The sequence below is a fragment of the Phaethon aethereus genome (genome assembly GCF_964289735.1).
Source record: "Phaethon aethereus genome assembly, chromosome: 1".
Lineage (NCBI taxonomy): Eukaryota > Metazoa > Chordata > Aves > Phaethontiformes > Phaethontidae > Phaethon > Phaethon aethereus.
In genome coordinates, this window is record NC_138575.1 from 207,397,140 (window position 1) to 207,413,166 (window position 16,027).

The following is a 16,027-nucleotide window of genomic DNA, read 5'->3' on the forward strand; positions in this document are numbered from 1 at the left end:
GGCATTTTTTGCAGATGAAGAAAGAAATGAACATTGCTGTCATGCAGACACTTAGAAACTCGAACTTCACAACAGCTCTGTACACAAAGCAGAATTTGTAGTATGACTGTTTACATAGAAAAGAACTTTGCAACTGAAGTGAACAAGAATTTAAGAGAACAGCTAGAACTTGTTTTAGTTATTGGCATATTCCTCCCTACCCTCCTGCCCCCGAAGGCAGGGAAAAAACCTCAAGAGTTATAAATTCGAGCATCCATTTTCCTACCAACCTTTAGCATGCCAGTACAGCCTTACCCTAAGAGGCAATGGAATTACACTAGGTCTACAAACTTTCACCAGGAAGCCCAATTCAAAACTGCAATGTAAGAGGGAAGACAAAAGAGGACAAGGACAAGGTAATCTACTCCAAAGCTAATTATCTAATGTCTAAGCGCAAGCAGAAGAGGCTAAAGTAAGCAGCGCTGTCAAGCATGATTCAGGAAGTAAAAGTATCTGAAGGATGGAGGTATATAAATACAATTACTATCCCATCTCTGTTATATCAACTGTAATTGTACGAGAAACAGGTATTGTTTACTTTCAAATTTATAACTTTACCTCAGCAAGAAATGTATAGGAGAGATTCCTCAGAAGAACAATGCACCGTTATTACTATTTATTTATTTATTTATTTTTTAATCACTTCAGAAGAACATAATTTCTCCTGTAATACCTTTAGGGAAAAAATGGTTAGAAACACACACACAAAAAATAAGAACAGTCAAGATTCATTTTTTTATACACATGTTGCATATTTAGAAGTAACAGGCTTGTTTTCTTTCCATTATTGATGTGAAGATGCAATCCTATTTTACAGAAGATTAAACAACAAATGCCATCTAAATGAGCACTGTGTTTCTCTGCATACATATGGCCCAAACCATTTTAGTTGATTACATGTAGTAAGCGAAGTTCGGCAATACCAAGACAAAAAAACAAAAAACCAAAAAAACAAAAAAAACCCCACCAAAAACGCAAAACAAGCAGGAAAAAAAAAAACCACCTCACTTTTCACATACTGATGCCCTTCTGCAAAGGATGTATACTAACTATCAAAAAATAGTTCATTCACAAAAGCCTGCCGGGAACAGATGAAGCTGGCTCAAATGCTTATTAATTTCCTTAAAGAAACATAACTTGCAGCAAGATACCTGGATTCTCATTCAGTCTTAGCTGACTCAAGAGGTGGGATTTCTTCAGAAAAACAACCTAAAAATCTCAACCTCATGCTGAGCTACATCTTCTCTGTTTTTATTTTAAACACTCTTTTGACTTGCCTTCACCCTTACCACACCTTCTAGTTTTGCTTGCTTCACATTTTCCCTGAGCTTCACTTACCCTATTTATGCAGAAAAGACAACAGGTTTATCTTCAACATGCAGACAGCAGCTGAGTACTGTTCTCTCTCTCCCTCTTCAGTTTGTTTTCCTGTTCTTAATTCTAGCGAACGGCTAGAATTCTAATTCTAGCTAAATGGCTAAAGCTTCTAATGGCTTTCAAGACAGCTCCTAAAAACCTCCTCTTTTACTTTTTACCACAGCAACTTTACTCACAAGCTCCTATGGCAATCTGTAATTAAATATACTAAAACTTGGACAGTAACTTCTAAGTAAGGACTACAATTAATGAACAATATACAAGGATGAACCATGCAGAAAGAAAATGTTCTCCCTTGTGGCATTTTGGACTTTTTTTGCAAGCCAGAGACCTCCAGCTGTCACAATACTTACACTTCATTTTTCCCAATATCTTTCATGAAAGGCTCTCAAAGCACTAGGGCACGTTTCATTGCCAGCAATATTTCATAACAGGAGACTTTTGTCTTAAAGGCCTCCACTTTATTTTCCAGTTCTCGAGGACGAATATCCAAATGAGAATATTAAGTAGTCTTCTATTTATGATGTTAGCACTCAGATTTAAGTTCCACTGTGCTGAAGTGGTACACAGTTACTCGATTTTTCTGTTTCTCTCAAAGATTCTTTACGAGGCCACCAAAGAAGGGTAAGTTACCATGAACTCAGTAGTAGAAAGTAACACAAACAGATATAAGAGACTTTAGTGAAAACATATATACAGTCATAATTTAAAGTTAGTACACAAAGATTTGCCAAATCTGGTATCAGAAACAGAATCCTATCCAATAAATGCAGGTTCAGTATTATTTAATTCAGAACAGACTTTTGTTAAATGCAAGTAAGTTAAGGGTAAGCAGGTGCAACCAAAGAGCCAGTTCCAAGTCATACTACCTCAACTGATTTAAACTTAAAAAAAGCAATGCCATGTAAACACATAACTCAATATACACAGAAGTTCTGCTTTCTTCATGCACTTTGTCAAATTCAGAGCACTGGAGGAAAAAAACTTTACAAGATTCATATACAATACAATATCATCTGTGAAATTAAATGTTTAATGAACTTGCATTCAAATAAGTGCTTTCTCAAGTCAGAAGACAACCCGCTTAAACATCTCAACTCTTCCTTATTGCATGAGCAACAACATCTATGCAGGATCACTTGCTCACACACTCACATCATTCAATTACATGTAAATTCTCAATTTTCTTTTGAAAATAATCCTCATCTACTGATTGCTAGATTAGGTTTTAGATTTTTACCCCTTACAACTAACCAGTTTATTGTTTTTAAGGACCCTTCCTTTTTTTGAAAGACCCTTCATTTCTTTCTAGGTACATAAAGTGAATCTTACTTCACTATCAATATTTTTTCCTGTTAATTCTTGGTACAGTGGAAGGTTTGAGGAGTTATCTTAAAACACAGAATCTATGTCAATACTCAAACAGCAAGCATCTAGTTTTAGCACAAGTAACATAAGCCAAAAGGCAAGGTAGACCAAGGGAACTGTTTCCTTGCTCCTATCCTCTGTTCTTCAGAATTGCCCCTGCAAAAACATGTCACCTCTATTGCTGCAGGCTTCCTGTGATATATTTATAGAAAAAATAATCACAGGTATTATATTTTCACATCAGAGCCTGAGACCTTAATTGCTCCGAATCACGACTTCCTGAACTCGAACAGGACTCTCATTTCTTTCAGGATAATCCAACCTCCTGGCCTAGCCAGCAAAAAGTTTGATTAGCTTCCCCTCTAATACTCAACCATGAACAGCACAGTTTGGTCACGCCTGTTAATCTTTGGTATTGTCTGCAGCATATGAAATGCAGCATGAAACAAAGCTGTCTAAACGGACAACAAAAAGCAGCACCAGAGAATAACCTTTGTGAAATACAGGAACAGCAGACATACACAAAATACAATCAGACTGTGAGAAAATAAATAAAACACGAGCCTCAGCGACAAGACAGAAGGTGACAAAGCATAAGGAAGAGCGCATTAGACAAAGTAGCATGGCACCAAATTTATCTGCTTGCTCCCTGCATCATCAGGACAAGAGAGGTCTGAAAACATACAGCAGATTCTATAGCAAGAACAAGCAGAGTTTACGGCTGTCTAGTGACGGCCTCCCCAGACTAGCTGAAAAATAATTCTATATTCCAGGAAAAAGATATCAAACTTCCTCAGCTAAAGGAATAATCATCACAATACAGGATTTTGGAAATGACAGGAAAATAAGAGGAAAACCAAAACATCTCTGCTTCTAAACAAGGTTTTCCAGGTATTTGCTTTATTCATTTCGGGAAGACAGGAAAAAATGACATGTTCATAACAAATGTAGGAAATCTAAATGAATGGGAGTATACCAAATCTCATAAGTGAGCAAGGGGAGGCAGAAGAACACTGCAGAAGCACAAGAGCTTTAATGTAAATTGACACTAATTTAATGGAAATTATAGTCTTCATCAGTTTAACAGCATTTTCAGTCAGAAGAAATTAGACAAAAATTCTGCTGCTTCAAATGTTTGAACCATCCACTCAAAAAAATAAAAACACAAACCAAAGAACTACAGGATACTTTCTGTTGACATCATAAATATACAAATTCTCTTACCTCAAGTATCAGCCTCTTGCTTGATGAATCAGGCACCAAAAAATTCAAAGTTTAAAACCCAGTATACCTAGAAGGACAATTTGGACTCCCTCCCCGCCCAGTAAAATAGCTAATAGTATCTTCATTTGTATGATGTTTTTCATAAATACAGATTTTGCTTACCTGATGCTGAGTTCATGATGTTCTGCTGCACAGAAGGACTGGTAGGAGCTGTAACATTCATCTGGGAAAGCATGGCCTTCCTAGGATCTTGCCATGTTGTTGTTTGATCAATGTGACTAAGACAAAACAAAGCGAGAGTTAGGACAGTCATGCATTCACAACAATGACCTGCTAGCACAGAAAGTTTAACAACAAAAGGTTAAGCCTGCCAACAACAGCCACATTCAAAACCAAGCAGGAACTGTTTGGATTCTTTCCAAGCATCACAGCACGTCAGATTCTTAAACCCTTACTCGCCACCACCACTTTCACAACAAACAGCTTCAGCGATCAGAGGTAGAGCAATGGTGAGATAAGGCTCAACATGAATATCGTAATCTAGACTGTTGTACCTTAACTAGATGTTGTACCCTTGAACTAAACATTCTCTTCCTTTTCTCGTTGATGAGTTTTCAGAGTCTTTCGAACCAAGCAAGTTATGTCTGGAATCTCAAGCACAGTCCAGTAACTTGGCATTAGTAGTTCATATTCAGTGCCTAGGGAGCTGTAATGAACTGGCTGGTGAGTCTTCCCAAACTTTCTGTGCATAGACCACATCCTCAGATTATCTGATGAACTATCCCCCTCACCACTGACAACGGAACAATCTCTCCATAGTAATTAAGCAACCAGTCACACTAGAGGAGTAATATGAAAGTGATGTGCGGCTGCCTTTTCACTTCATGTGAAAAGATAAGGACAGCTGGACTGTGTCAAGTAACCCAACTAAGCCCTCTGCAGAACCTAATTACAAAACTTGGGGAGCTTAGATTTATCTGTTTTGAAAAAACTGTAAAGTACATTTGGCACTGTCATGCACGAAAGTATTCAATTCAATGAAAATACAGAAGTGTAATGAATAATTACGTCACATTTTGAGTATGTGATTAGCATGTTTTGCTAATGAATAACAAATGCAGGCTATTCAGAACAAGCATCAATGTTGTCTTGATGCCGTTAAGCAACACTGCCCCAAGAAGTACATGTGGACAAAAATAAAGCTACTAATACACACTGGCATTGACAAAGTTTGTGATCGATTCATTTAGAATGGTATCAATTAAAATTCATTCAAACAGTATTGTTATCAATTAGAACCTAACGCATCATTAACTTGGTATCATACTTTCTTTACATTAATAATCCTTAAAGTTACTTTTTTCTGGATTATATGGAAAGTCCATTTTCATTTACTTCAGCAAAACCACAACATTTAAATCTGCAACATTAATTCTGTTGGTGATCTGTGTTCAAAACTAGGTACTCCAACTCAGACCTCTGCTTTGCAGCCATGCCTTGCATTGTGTTTTGTATGTATTTGGTGGATCAAGGTGTATCTATACTGCACTATCAATTGGGCTGAAAATTTTCCATCTTTCTGTTGGGATTAAGTAAGAACTGTGCGGCAACTGTTTGCAATTCACAGTTTCTCATATTTTAAAGCATATTCAAGTTTAGGAGCTGGTACTGTATTACATTAGACATTCTAAAGGGATAAATATTTCAGATTTGTCACCTCAACACTAGCACCTTTGTGGACACTGATATCTGACCTTGTCACCGTGCTCTCCGCTGATAAGAAAGGACCTACATAAGCACTGCTAGGATGTAATTCATTTGATCAATTTAAGGAAGGTACTGAAGTTGAATCAGGCCCATTTTTTCATTGAAGAAGGGAACCTCAATTAACTAGGTCAAATACAGTGACATTAGAAGAGATGAATCCCAAACTCTGTTTATGTATTTGCATGATCACAACATCCAAGAGCTCTGGTCATAAATGAAGACCTTATCATAGGTCAAACTGGACAAACAAAACCGAGTATTATTTTCTCTAAGCAACTAATTACTATGCCTAGAAACTTACTAACAAAAACCTTAACTCCAATTCAACTGAATTATTATTAAATGTTTAATTTAATTAAGTATTTTTAACATGTTCTTTCATGTTCAAAAGTTGGTCTTTTTCCCCAAAATACTAAATCTTGTAACTATTTCATCATTTCAAACAAATGGGAATGAATAGATACAAATTCAGAAGATGATAAAATGGGGTAGTAGTCACCAAAATAATTACTTATGTAGAATTATTTATCACATTCTAGTCATTGAAGGGGCTTTCTGTTAGAAGGTAGAAGGTATCACAGAATGGCTTTTTAAAAAAAGGTTTCGTTTGAGATATGTATATTTTACCCTCTCTAAACATGCACACAAAGAAGTCCAGGTCAAAGAGTTACAGACACACTGTAGCAGGGTCACAAAATAGGCAGGAATGTTACTTGTACAAAAATGTAATAGTAAACAAAGGTCTACTTTGTCTGCATGTGGCAACCACTGCCAGTTTTCCCTTGTGTACAGGAACCCCCACATTACTACAGCGTTAATTAAAATGGTGTCACTGCCACGTTTAGTTTCCACAATACAGCTCATTTAATACAGGTACTCTTAAGCACACCGTGTCTTTGGTTGTGTATGTTTTCCAATATTCAGCTCCACTGAGACACATGCAGTAAGACTTCTTTATTTCCTTTTTAGCCTATGTATTTATAGAACAGAGCACAACATAGTGAAGACTGCCCTATGTATACTGGACTATACATAAACCTTCATACTGGAGAACATTTTTCCACTTTTCTCCTGGTCAGTTTTGCAAAGCAATGAAGGCAGGTAAAGATAATACAGATGTAAAAACACTGCACAGTAATGCTTCACAGACCATGTGTTTAAACTACAGTACCAGCATGTGCTACTCCTCCCCTCTATTTCTGATTTGTTACATTTGCTCAGCTTAGTTCTGGGAACAGTGGAAACTGGGAAAACACTGCTGCACCCATGATTACACATTTGTTTATTTAACTCCTATAAAAATCCATATAACACTAAGAATTTATAAAACGTCTACCTAAAGTACGTATTTTATAGCCTTTGTTTTTATACGCTATTTGAGTGTAAAGTAAGAAACAGAAGGCAAAAAATTGTCTCAATGCATTACAGAACCATTTTTGCTGTTAACCGTACACTTAAACAACATTCACCAGTTTTCCCAAACATATCAGAGTATGGGATAGACGAATGGACTATGGAAGAAGTAATTTTAAAAGTACCTCCAATGTTGCGCACAAGGACAGAATCATCGATTCCTCAAGACTGCTTAAGCATCCGCACAAAGTATCATTAATGTTCATACAGAGTTGTTAACATGGAGAGCTATTTTAGGCAGCAAGCGGCTTCCAACTTTTCCCTAGCTGAGTATCCCCTGAGAAAAGCCATCACGTTCCTTAGTTGACCAACTGAACTTCCAACCAGTAGCCTTCTTAGAGCAAAGAGCCACAGAAGAAAAGTCTCCACGTAAGCAAGCCCGTTACATTAAAATCATACTAATCATAAGGCTGGTTCAATAAGGCAAAATCTTTGTCCCCTCCCACTCAGCTCTGTGCTTCCTGACCTACACATCCACTTCTCCCACACCTCCTCCTCAACCCCCACCAAACCACAGTCCTTACATGTATCTTACCTGCTCCACAGCCCGAGTTTTTGAATACTATATACTAAGAAACCACCCAAAACACATCACAACAGATCAGTTCCTTTCCACAACTTCCAAATCATGCTTATCAACTTATGGAATACAAAGCAAGCAAACCCCCACTTACATGGATGAAATGTTTAAATAAATCCTAGTACTACAGGAAGGAATACAGGTCTTAATTTTGTTCAGTATCTGCAGCATGTGCACCAGGGTAACTTACTATAAACACTATGTGTTTCTCATTATCAAGTTAAGTATGGAAAGACTACATTCTCCACAGGTAAAGATCTTTCCCTCCATTTTGAATAGCAGTGCAGAAAAGGTCTAAATGGACTTAACAAGAACTCTGACACCAACCCTACATTATCTTTCCCTGCACTAAACAGATTTCTTCCATAGTAGCTGCATTACATGACAACTCCTCCAATCCTTACATTCAATATCTTCTATTTTACATGACCTGAGCCACCTCTTGGTAAAGCACTACTGTCAACCTCAAAGTTTTAAAAAAATATTAGCAAATTGTATCACATCTATGAAACCTATAAACCACCCGTTATATTTAGTACAGTACCATGTACTGTACTAAATTAAATTAAATTCTACCTACTCATGAACTAGAATCACAGTTTTGTGCTGTATACACAGACGAAAATGAGTAAATATTTTGGAATTAAAATCAACATCTCTAGGACAATCAAGGAATGTAAGACATTTTACTTCATAGAATAAATTCTCCAATCCAACATCTAGCTACCTGACACTATCTATTATTGCTCATTTATGTCTAGGTGAAACAAATCCTTGTTAAATCAGACAAATGATTTTCCTTGTTAAATAAACAAAGGAAATCAACTTAGACTGTACTGTAAATGTAGGTGTGTAGTAACAGGCCTTAGGGAAAAAAAAGCTAAAACACCCAGAACATGCTAAACACTCGTTAGCAAACTTACATCAATACTGGTATCAAGAAGTGACTGCTCCAAGCCACACCACCCCCCACCCTCCACCAAAAACTACCTTCAAAGTGCTATGCATTATGAAGAGAATCAAGCTGCCTCTCTCCACCCATCTCCAAGTTTTACAGTCATATACAAATTACTTACATATTGACAAAAGCAACTTTTCTTTACAGAAAACAAAAATGTTCTCATTTTATGCACACACAAGAGCATTTCTGCAGTTACTAAGAATCAGAATTTCTAACTGAAATAAATCTTTCTTGGCATTAAACACTATCACATGCCTGAAGATTTGTCAGATTCAATTTCTAATCTAATTTTAAAGAGTTCGTGGTTCAGTTGGGGGTTTTTGGGTGGTGGGAGGGTGGGGGTTTTGGTTTGTTGGTTCGTTGGTTGGTTTTGGTTTTGTTTGGTGTTTTTTTTAAAGTACAGCAGAAAAGAAGCAGGAGATCCAGAGACGAAAAAATCCTATTTGTTACTTTTTATTGACAATAACCTTTAGATGCTAATAGATTAATAAAATAAAACCATTCCTAAAAACAGAAGACTTATCTGCCTTTGCACAAGGTGTGATACACCTTCACATTTGTAGTCCAGCGGATGCACTGAAAAGACATGAACTGCATTATTGAAAGGCATGTCAGAAATAATCTAAAATGCAAAGTATGCTCAGAAAATTACTTAAATCCTTCAAGAAACACTTAATAAAGAGACTTTCAGTTTTGATATTCCATAGTATTTATTGCAACTAACTGTCTCTGTTGGTAGGTACACTTTTCAAGGTATGTTGAGGACTGCATTTGTAGAACAGAATTCTCAGTCATTACAAAACAATGATTCTTTCTTCCTCTTTTTCGCCATTACTAGCATAAAGTCACCTTACATATGGTGCACCTCTGCTACATCATTTGTAGTGACAACTCTCCTTTCACAAGAAAGGATCTTCTCAGAAAGATGTTATTATTAACATAAGAAGATCAGAAATTGCCGTATTATTTTACTAAAATGTATAAGAGAAATGTGCCATTAGGAAGAAAAGCAGAGACAGTGAACAGATATACGTGAGCATCTCTCAATAAAGTAATGCTTGTGGTTTACAGTGTAGACAAAGACATATTTTATGCCTGTGAGAAAATTATCTTCAGGCTCTAGCAAAGTTGAGATGACTAATTTGGATTTTGGTTCTCAGATTTTTGGGACTGTTTTAGGAATTCACTGGAAATCGTGTTTTATTAAAAGCAAAACACAAACACACACCATTGACCACATCATGACAGAGATACCAGAACTGTTGACTTGGCATTGTGTACTTTTTGTATTGGGTATGGATAGGAAAGTCTCTGTGTAACACAACCAAGTGCACAAATGAAGCTGAACGTAACTATTTTCTAAATTTGGTGTGGAAGTTCAACTTTTCATTATATCCCAAAGGTGAACTGCTCCATTGACAAGCGTGTCACCTATGATTCTGTTTTACCTTAAATGACTAAGCTACAGATTCTGTTCTTTCATATTTTCCCTTTGTCTTCCTAACCAGTTGGTTTCCTCAACCCACATAATGCATGACTTTCTGAAAGGTTTTCCTTTTTCTTTTCATCTAAGAACTTTAAAGATTAGATGAATCATGTCCAGAGTAAATGTCTCCTTACTCTGACATTACTGAAATATTTACTGAATAAATGCCATTACTGAATTATTTTAGAGCTATCACCAATACATTTCAGTACACCAGGACTTGATGCATATACTGAAAGTTAGTTCTCCTGGTGGTGCCAGAAGAAACTGAATATTTCTGCTCTTGAAACTACCTTAAGTTGTCTCCAAAAAAAAAAATTTCAACTTCAAACTAACCCCTTTGCCAAACCTTATACAAACTTGTCCTGCATACAAGCAGTGTAGGCTACCTGCAAGATACCCACCTACCTATCATTCTAGCAGGCAGAGAATAAACCAGTGTATCTACTTCTGCAGATGCCTAACGTCTACAGGAGAACCACAAATGTGCTGGTGTGACCATAGGACAGCTGAGAAAGTGACAATATCTACTAATTCAGGAACAGAGGTGGATGCAAATTCCTAAGAAGGGTAGCAATAGCTAGAAGGTCAAGATCAGTCTGACATGGCAGATGGGCTAGGCAGGGGACCCCACATGTGAATTTTCCACGATTTCTATTTAGAAATGGGATGAAAGAAAAAGTTCACAGTAGAAACAGGCTTGGCATGAACTCTCATTATCACTCTCAAAACCTGGAGTGTAGCATGCAGAGACTTCTGGGTTATGGCTGACGATGCTCTTCGGATATCACAAAATCATTAAGGCTGGAAAAGACCTTTAAGATCATCAAGTCCAAGATACCACACACAGTGGAGTGGATTCAGCTTTGCCTGAGGGTAGAAGCTGTGACATTCTTAGTGTACCTATTCAGGGGATTTCAAGAATTGGAAAATATTAAAAAAATGAAACTAAGTCTTCAGCTATATGGGCCATTTTTAATTAGGCATTGCTGACTTAAAAGTGAAGTACATTTCTTTGCAAACGGTGTAACACAGTTACAGATTTATACCTTAAGCAGCATTAACACATTGTTTGAGATCGCAGAAATTTCAATCCCAAGCAGCAAGAGTAAAGAGAAAAGCCTGAAGGGGAAATGAGACAGCTCTGTTAGCAATTATCTCCACCCCCAATTCAGTCCTCCATAAACACTTCCCTAAATTTGCACCACTATTAGACAAGGAGACACACTTTAAGTGGCCTGAGATCCTTTAATGACTTTCCAACTGCCTTTGTAAGTAACAAATCCAACAAAAGGAAAAGCTGTTGGTCACACAGCAATGAAAATCTCATCTGCTGAGAGATGATATTCCACCCATTGCTTGGGAAAGCACTGTGTTTCTACTTGTCCTCTCCATATTAACTTGAAATACTTCCCTAGGTTTCAGGATTATTACAGCCTAATATATATAAAGCACACAGCTGTAAAATTCTTAACTTCTTAATTTGACTGTTTCCCAAAAATATCAGAAAAAACCCCTAAAATTCATAACACAGTTTGTCTCTTAAGGACAGTAATGTCTCCAGGCATGGCCTAATTGCCTCAAAGAAATAGAAACATAGATTAAAGTTTCTGAATACTGCTTCAATAAACAATATGGCTGTATTTTTGTATTTTCTATATTCTTTCTTCTGCTTGACAGGTTTTTATGCATTAACTAGACAAAGCTTGTGTTGGACTACTCCATCTGTGCTAATGATGATGTCCTCACCAAACCGTACCACAGGCATACGATGAGAGAGAGCAAACAGGTGATATGACAATGGACAGCTCTGTCCTACTTTCACCTTGCAAAACCATACCTTAAAATCAAGATGCAGTTGTTCAGTGTGCAATCATGTGTTGTTGAGATAGAACACACGCAAAATGTATGAGAATGCTGGGCACGAACATCTTGCTGACCAGGGGGGAAGAGAGCCTGTCAGAGCTCCAGCCCCTTCATCGAAGTATGAAATAGAACCATATATACTATCCTACATAATTACAGTCTTAGGCAGCAGAAATTCATTCAGCAAATTAATGGTTTGCATCTGAACTAGAACAAGACAGTAAGGGGAACTTAGATGCCTTAAATGTCTCTGACAAAAGTCTAATTGGTGCAGAAATAGATTTTGCACACAGTCACTAAGAGTCAGGCAAGTTCTTCTACAAATCCCCCTGGAATTTACTCCTGAAGTGGTTGCAGCTTGCAAGATGCTAAGAGCTACCAGAAATTCCTGAAAGCATGGCCCATAAAGCCATGGACACTGATACATGAACTAGAGAGTTTTTACAGCTACGCAAATACAGTATCTAACATTAAGGTATGCAAAGGCAGCCTTCATTACCACGGGCCTGCACGCAGACAGTGCACAATGCATACACCAAGTACTTCACACTAATCTTACTGTTCTGATCATAAACATCTCGCTGTTTTGAAGTTGCAGAACAGCACTGCGCTTCGTAGGAAAGCACTCACAGAAAGGTCCTCACTTCAGAGTGTATAACGCTAAAATGGATGGTTAGGCAGTCTAACCATATATGCATGACTAACAGAAGAGATGAAGGCATGAGATGATGTTCAAAGGTTTGCTAAGGTAGCACCACTTTTATTATAGTGTACTCTTGAAACAACTGCCATTTGTCAAAGCAAAAACTGAAGCAATAATATGCTTATTTTTGCATTTATTATTCCTTTTCCTCCTGTCCCTCTTCCTGCCCTGCGTTCAAGGACCTCATCTAGAAAAATAGGGCTAGTATCGCAATGCTTAGAAGTATTTGAAATTGATTAAAAAATATGATTCTTGGATTCCTCTGTGGATTTCCCAAATAAGATAAGATTACTTTCCTTTCCAGGTGTCTTTCCATTATTTTAAAAACTGGAAGAAACGGCAGTATTTACAAACACTAAGAAGAAAAGTCCTTGCTCTTACAGTTCTTGTACCAGTTCCATCTTTTCCCAAACTCCGTAAAGGACTAAATGCTGTGATCACATTCTGTATCACCAAATTTATTTGATTTTAAACTTCCCCTCTCAGTTCCACGGCAGAAAAAGAGGCTATATTTAAAGAAAACCTACCTTTTCTCTCCACCCTGCCGCCAAAGTTAAGAAGTTTGCTTCCTGTGGCTAAGTCACGCAGCATACTCAGAATTCATCTTTCTTTCTCTCCTTAATTTTAAATGAAAAAGGTAAAGATATATCACCAAGAAGGGCTAATTAATCTAAAGGATGAACTCTCTCTGCTGCTATTTCAAGTGAAATTACTGGATTCGTTTAACTTTACAGATACTCTTCTATGCCACTGCTTAGCAAACACAGAGAAGACCTTGTCAAGATGCAATCATTTTGTCTTCTGTAACACTGAAGAGAAGATTACACAAACACTAACTTTCACACTATTAAGGGAAGAGCAAGATGATTTTCAGAAGTGATGGGCCACAGAATCCTTTATCACTTTCTTGTCCTTTTATGACTGAGATTCTATCTCATTTCTCTCTCCCTCGTTAGCTCTTAAAAGGAGACAAAGCAAGCAAGAGGGAAATCAAATGCCTCTGCATGAACGGGAGCCAGGCAATTTTACACCCCTTCCTATATACCCCTTTTTTGGTTGCCTGAAGGTTTTCAAGTCAGAGAGGCTTGCCTAAGCATGCTGCAATAAAAGCTGCTACAGCCAGCTGCCTTAGGATCTAAAGGGGGTTCCTAGCAATCCTGTTGAATAACCCTGAGGCTAACCACCACCACCAAGGAAAACAAAGTATTAAGATAAAAAGATTCTTTAGGTTGTTTCCTTATTGCTCTAAGTAGGAAGTCTCAGACGGTAGTTCAAAATGGCTGCTGGAGTGTTCAGACAATGATCAGTCCCAGATGGCCCTGACAGGATGAGCTGACTCTAAGAAATCACAGAATCATTAAGGTTGGAAAACACCTTCAAGATCATCAAGTCCAACCATCAACCTAACACCACCATGCCCACAAAACCATGTCCTGAAGTGTCACGTCCACATGTGTTTTGAACACCTCCACAGATGGTGACTCCACCACCTCCCTGGGCAGCTTGTTCCAATGCTTGACCACTCACCCAGTACAGAATTTTTTCCTAATATCCAATCTAAACCTCCCCTGGCACAACTTGAGGCCATTTCCTCTTGTTCTGTCACTAGTTACTTGGGAGAAGAGACCAACACCCACCTCACCACAACCCCCTTTCAGGTAGTTGTAGAGAGCGAGAAGGTCTCCCCTCAGCCTCCTCTTCTCCAGGCTAAACAACCCCAGTTCCCTCAGCCGCTCCCCATAAGACTTGTGCTCCAGACCCCTCACCAGCTTCATTGCCCTTCTCTGGACACGCTCCAGCACCTCAACATCCTTCTTGTAGTGAGGGGCCCAAAACTGAACACAGTATTCAAGGTGCGGCCTCACCAGTGCCGAGTACAGGGGCACAATCACTTCCCTACTCCTGGTGGCCACACTATTGCTGATACAGGCCAGGACGCTGTTGGCCTTCTTGGCCACCTGGGCACACTGCTGGCTCAAATCGTTAGGCAGAACCTACTGGTAATGAATGCATAGCTTTCTGCTACAAAGAATAAGTGAATCTGTTTTTCTTGCCATTTAAAATCATTAATAATGACAACTATTTTTAATATATGCTTCAGAACGGACACCTCACACCTTAAATCTATCAGCTGCTTAAATGTTCTCAGTTTCAGTCATACAAATAGTCTTAGGGATTCTTTTCCCTCATTTGAGGCTGCAGCTTAGCAAAAAGCAACTACCCTATCTCCTTTCTCTATACTTACATGGGGGGGGGGGGGGGGGGTGTGTTTTTGTTTTCCTTTTTCACTTCCACTTGCTGTATTACAGGTTTCCATCATCCCTTTTTGACTCCTCCTTATGACCATGTCTCAGGGAAAGCTTTTTACTTTTACAATTCAGTCAAATACTATGTGCTGCTGAGGTTGGAGGCAATTATTCTTGTCCCTGGAGACTTTGCAGATTGCAAAGAAGGAAATTAAAAAGAAAGAAGAAAATCAAAAAGAAGAAAATCTTCCAACAACAGCAAGTTGCTGCCTGAGCCAGTACTTGTGAGCTACCTGCTCAGCCAACTCCAGGCAATCTTACATACTCTATTTTTTGCTGGCAGATTATTCTTTTCCCTCCCCCACGCTTCAACCCCCTGGAGACAGATTTCCCAAATTGCAATGTACCACAAGCAATAGATTTCTCTGCACCCAGATAGCCCGTTGTCTAAAGGCTATGCTTTGAAAAGTTATTTTTATTTACCCATTTAACCTAGAGTTGCAAAGACAATAAAGAGGAAAAGCATGAGAGGAAAGTAAGGTACTTAGATTATATAAATTAAAATGATAGATATAATAATTAAATTTATAGCATACTTACATATAATAGCTATTATATTTATTTTTAAAAGTGATCTAAAAATGTTTTCAACCTGAGGATTTTCAAGTTCCAGGTTCTACATTTCCCTTCACCAGTCACAAAGTGTTTAAAGAACATCAGTTTAAAAAGTATTTCAGAAGCCCATTGTTAAATAAATAATGCAAAGTAAAACTAATTTTGAACTCAAATTTTATTGCAAGTTTCAGAAGTTATCAAATGGAAATTTTAATTTCTATTTTTTTTATTATTAAGAATTTGGGGAAGTAACAGAAAGTTAAAAAGTGTGACAGTGAAATCATCATCAGCAAAACAAACTCTACCTTCTTTCTAGAAACAAAAAATAAAGACCCATGTATTCTTTAAAAGAGGTCATAAGTTTTAATTTATTCCATTAAAT

At 37.7% G+C, this 16,027-nt stretch overlaps 1 protein-coding gene across 4 annotated transcripts in view; it reads right to left on the reverse strand.

The window, feature by feature from the left end:
* The window catches only part of YAP1 (Yes1 associated transcriptional regulator), a gene marked incomplete at its 3' end in the record, with an annotated part of 92,874 nt that overhangs the window by 37,696 nt on the left and 39,151 nt on the right, over positions 1-16,027 (reverse strand). For all 4 annotated transcript variants that reach the window (XM_082008331.1, XM_082008330.1, XM_082008329.1 and 1 more), the window contains exon 3: positions 4,171-4,286. In XM_082008331.1, the coding sequence (XP_081864457.1) occupies positions 4,171-4,286 (116 nt within the window). The remainder of the gene's footprint in view (positions 1-4,170; positions 4,287-16,027) is intronic.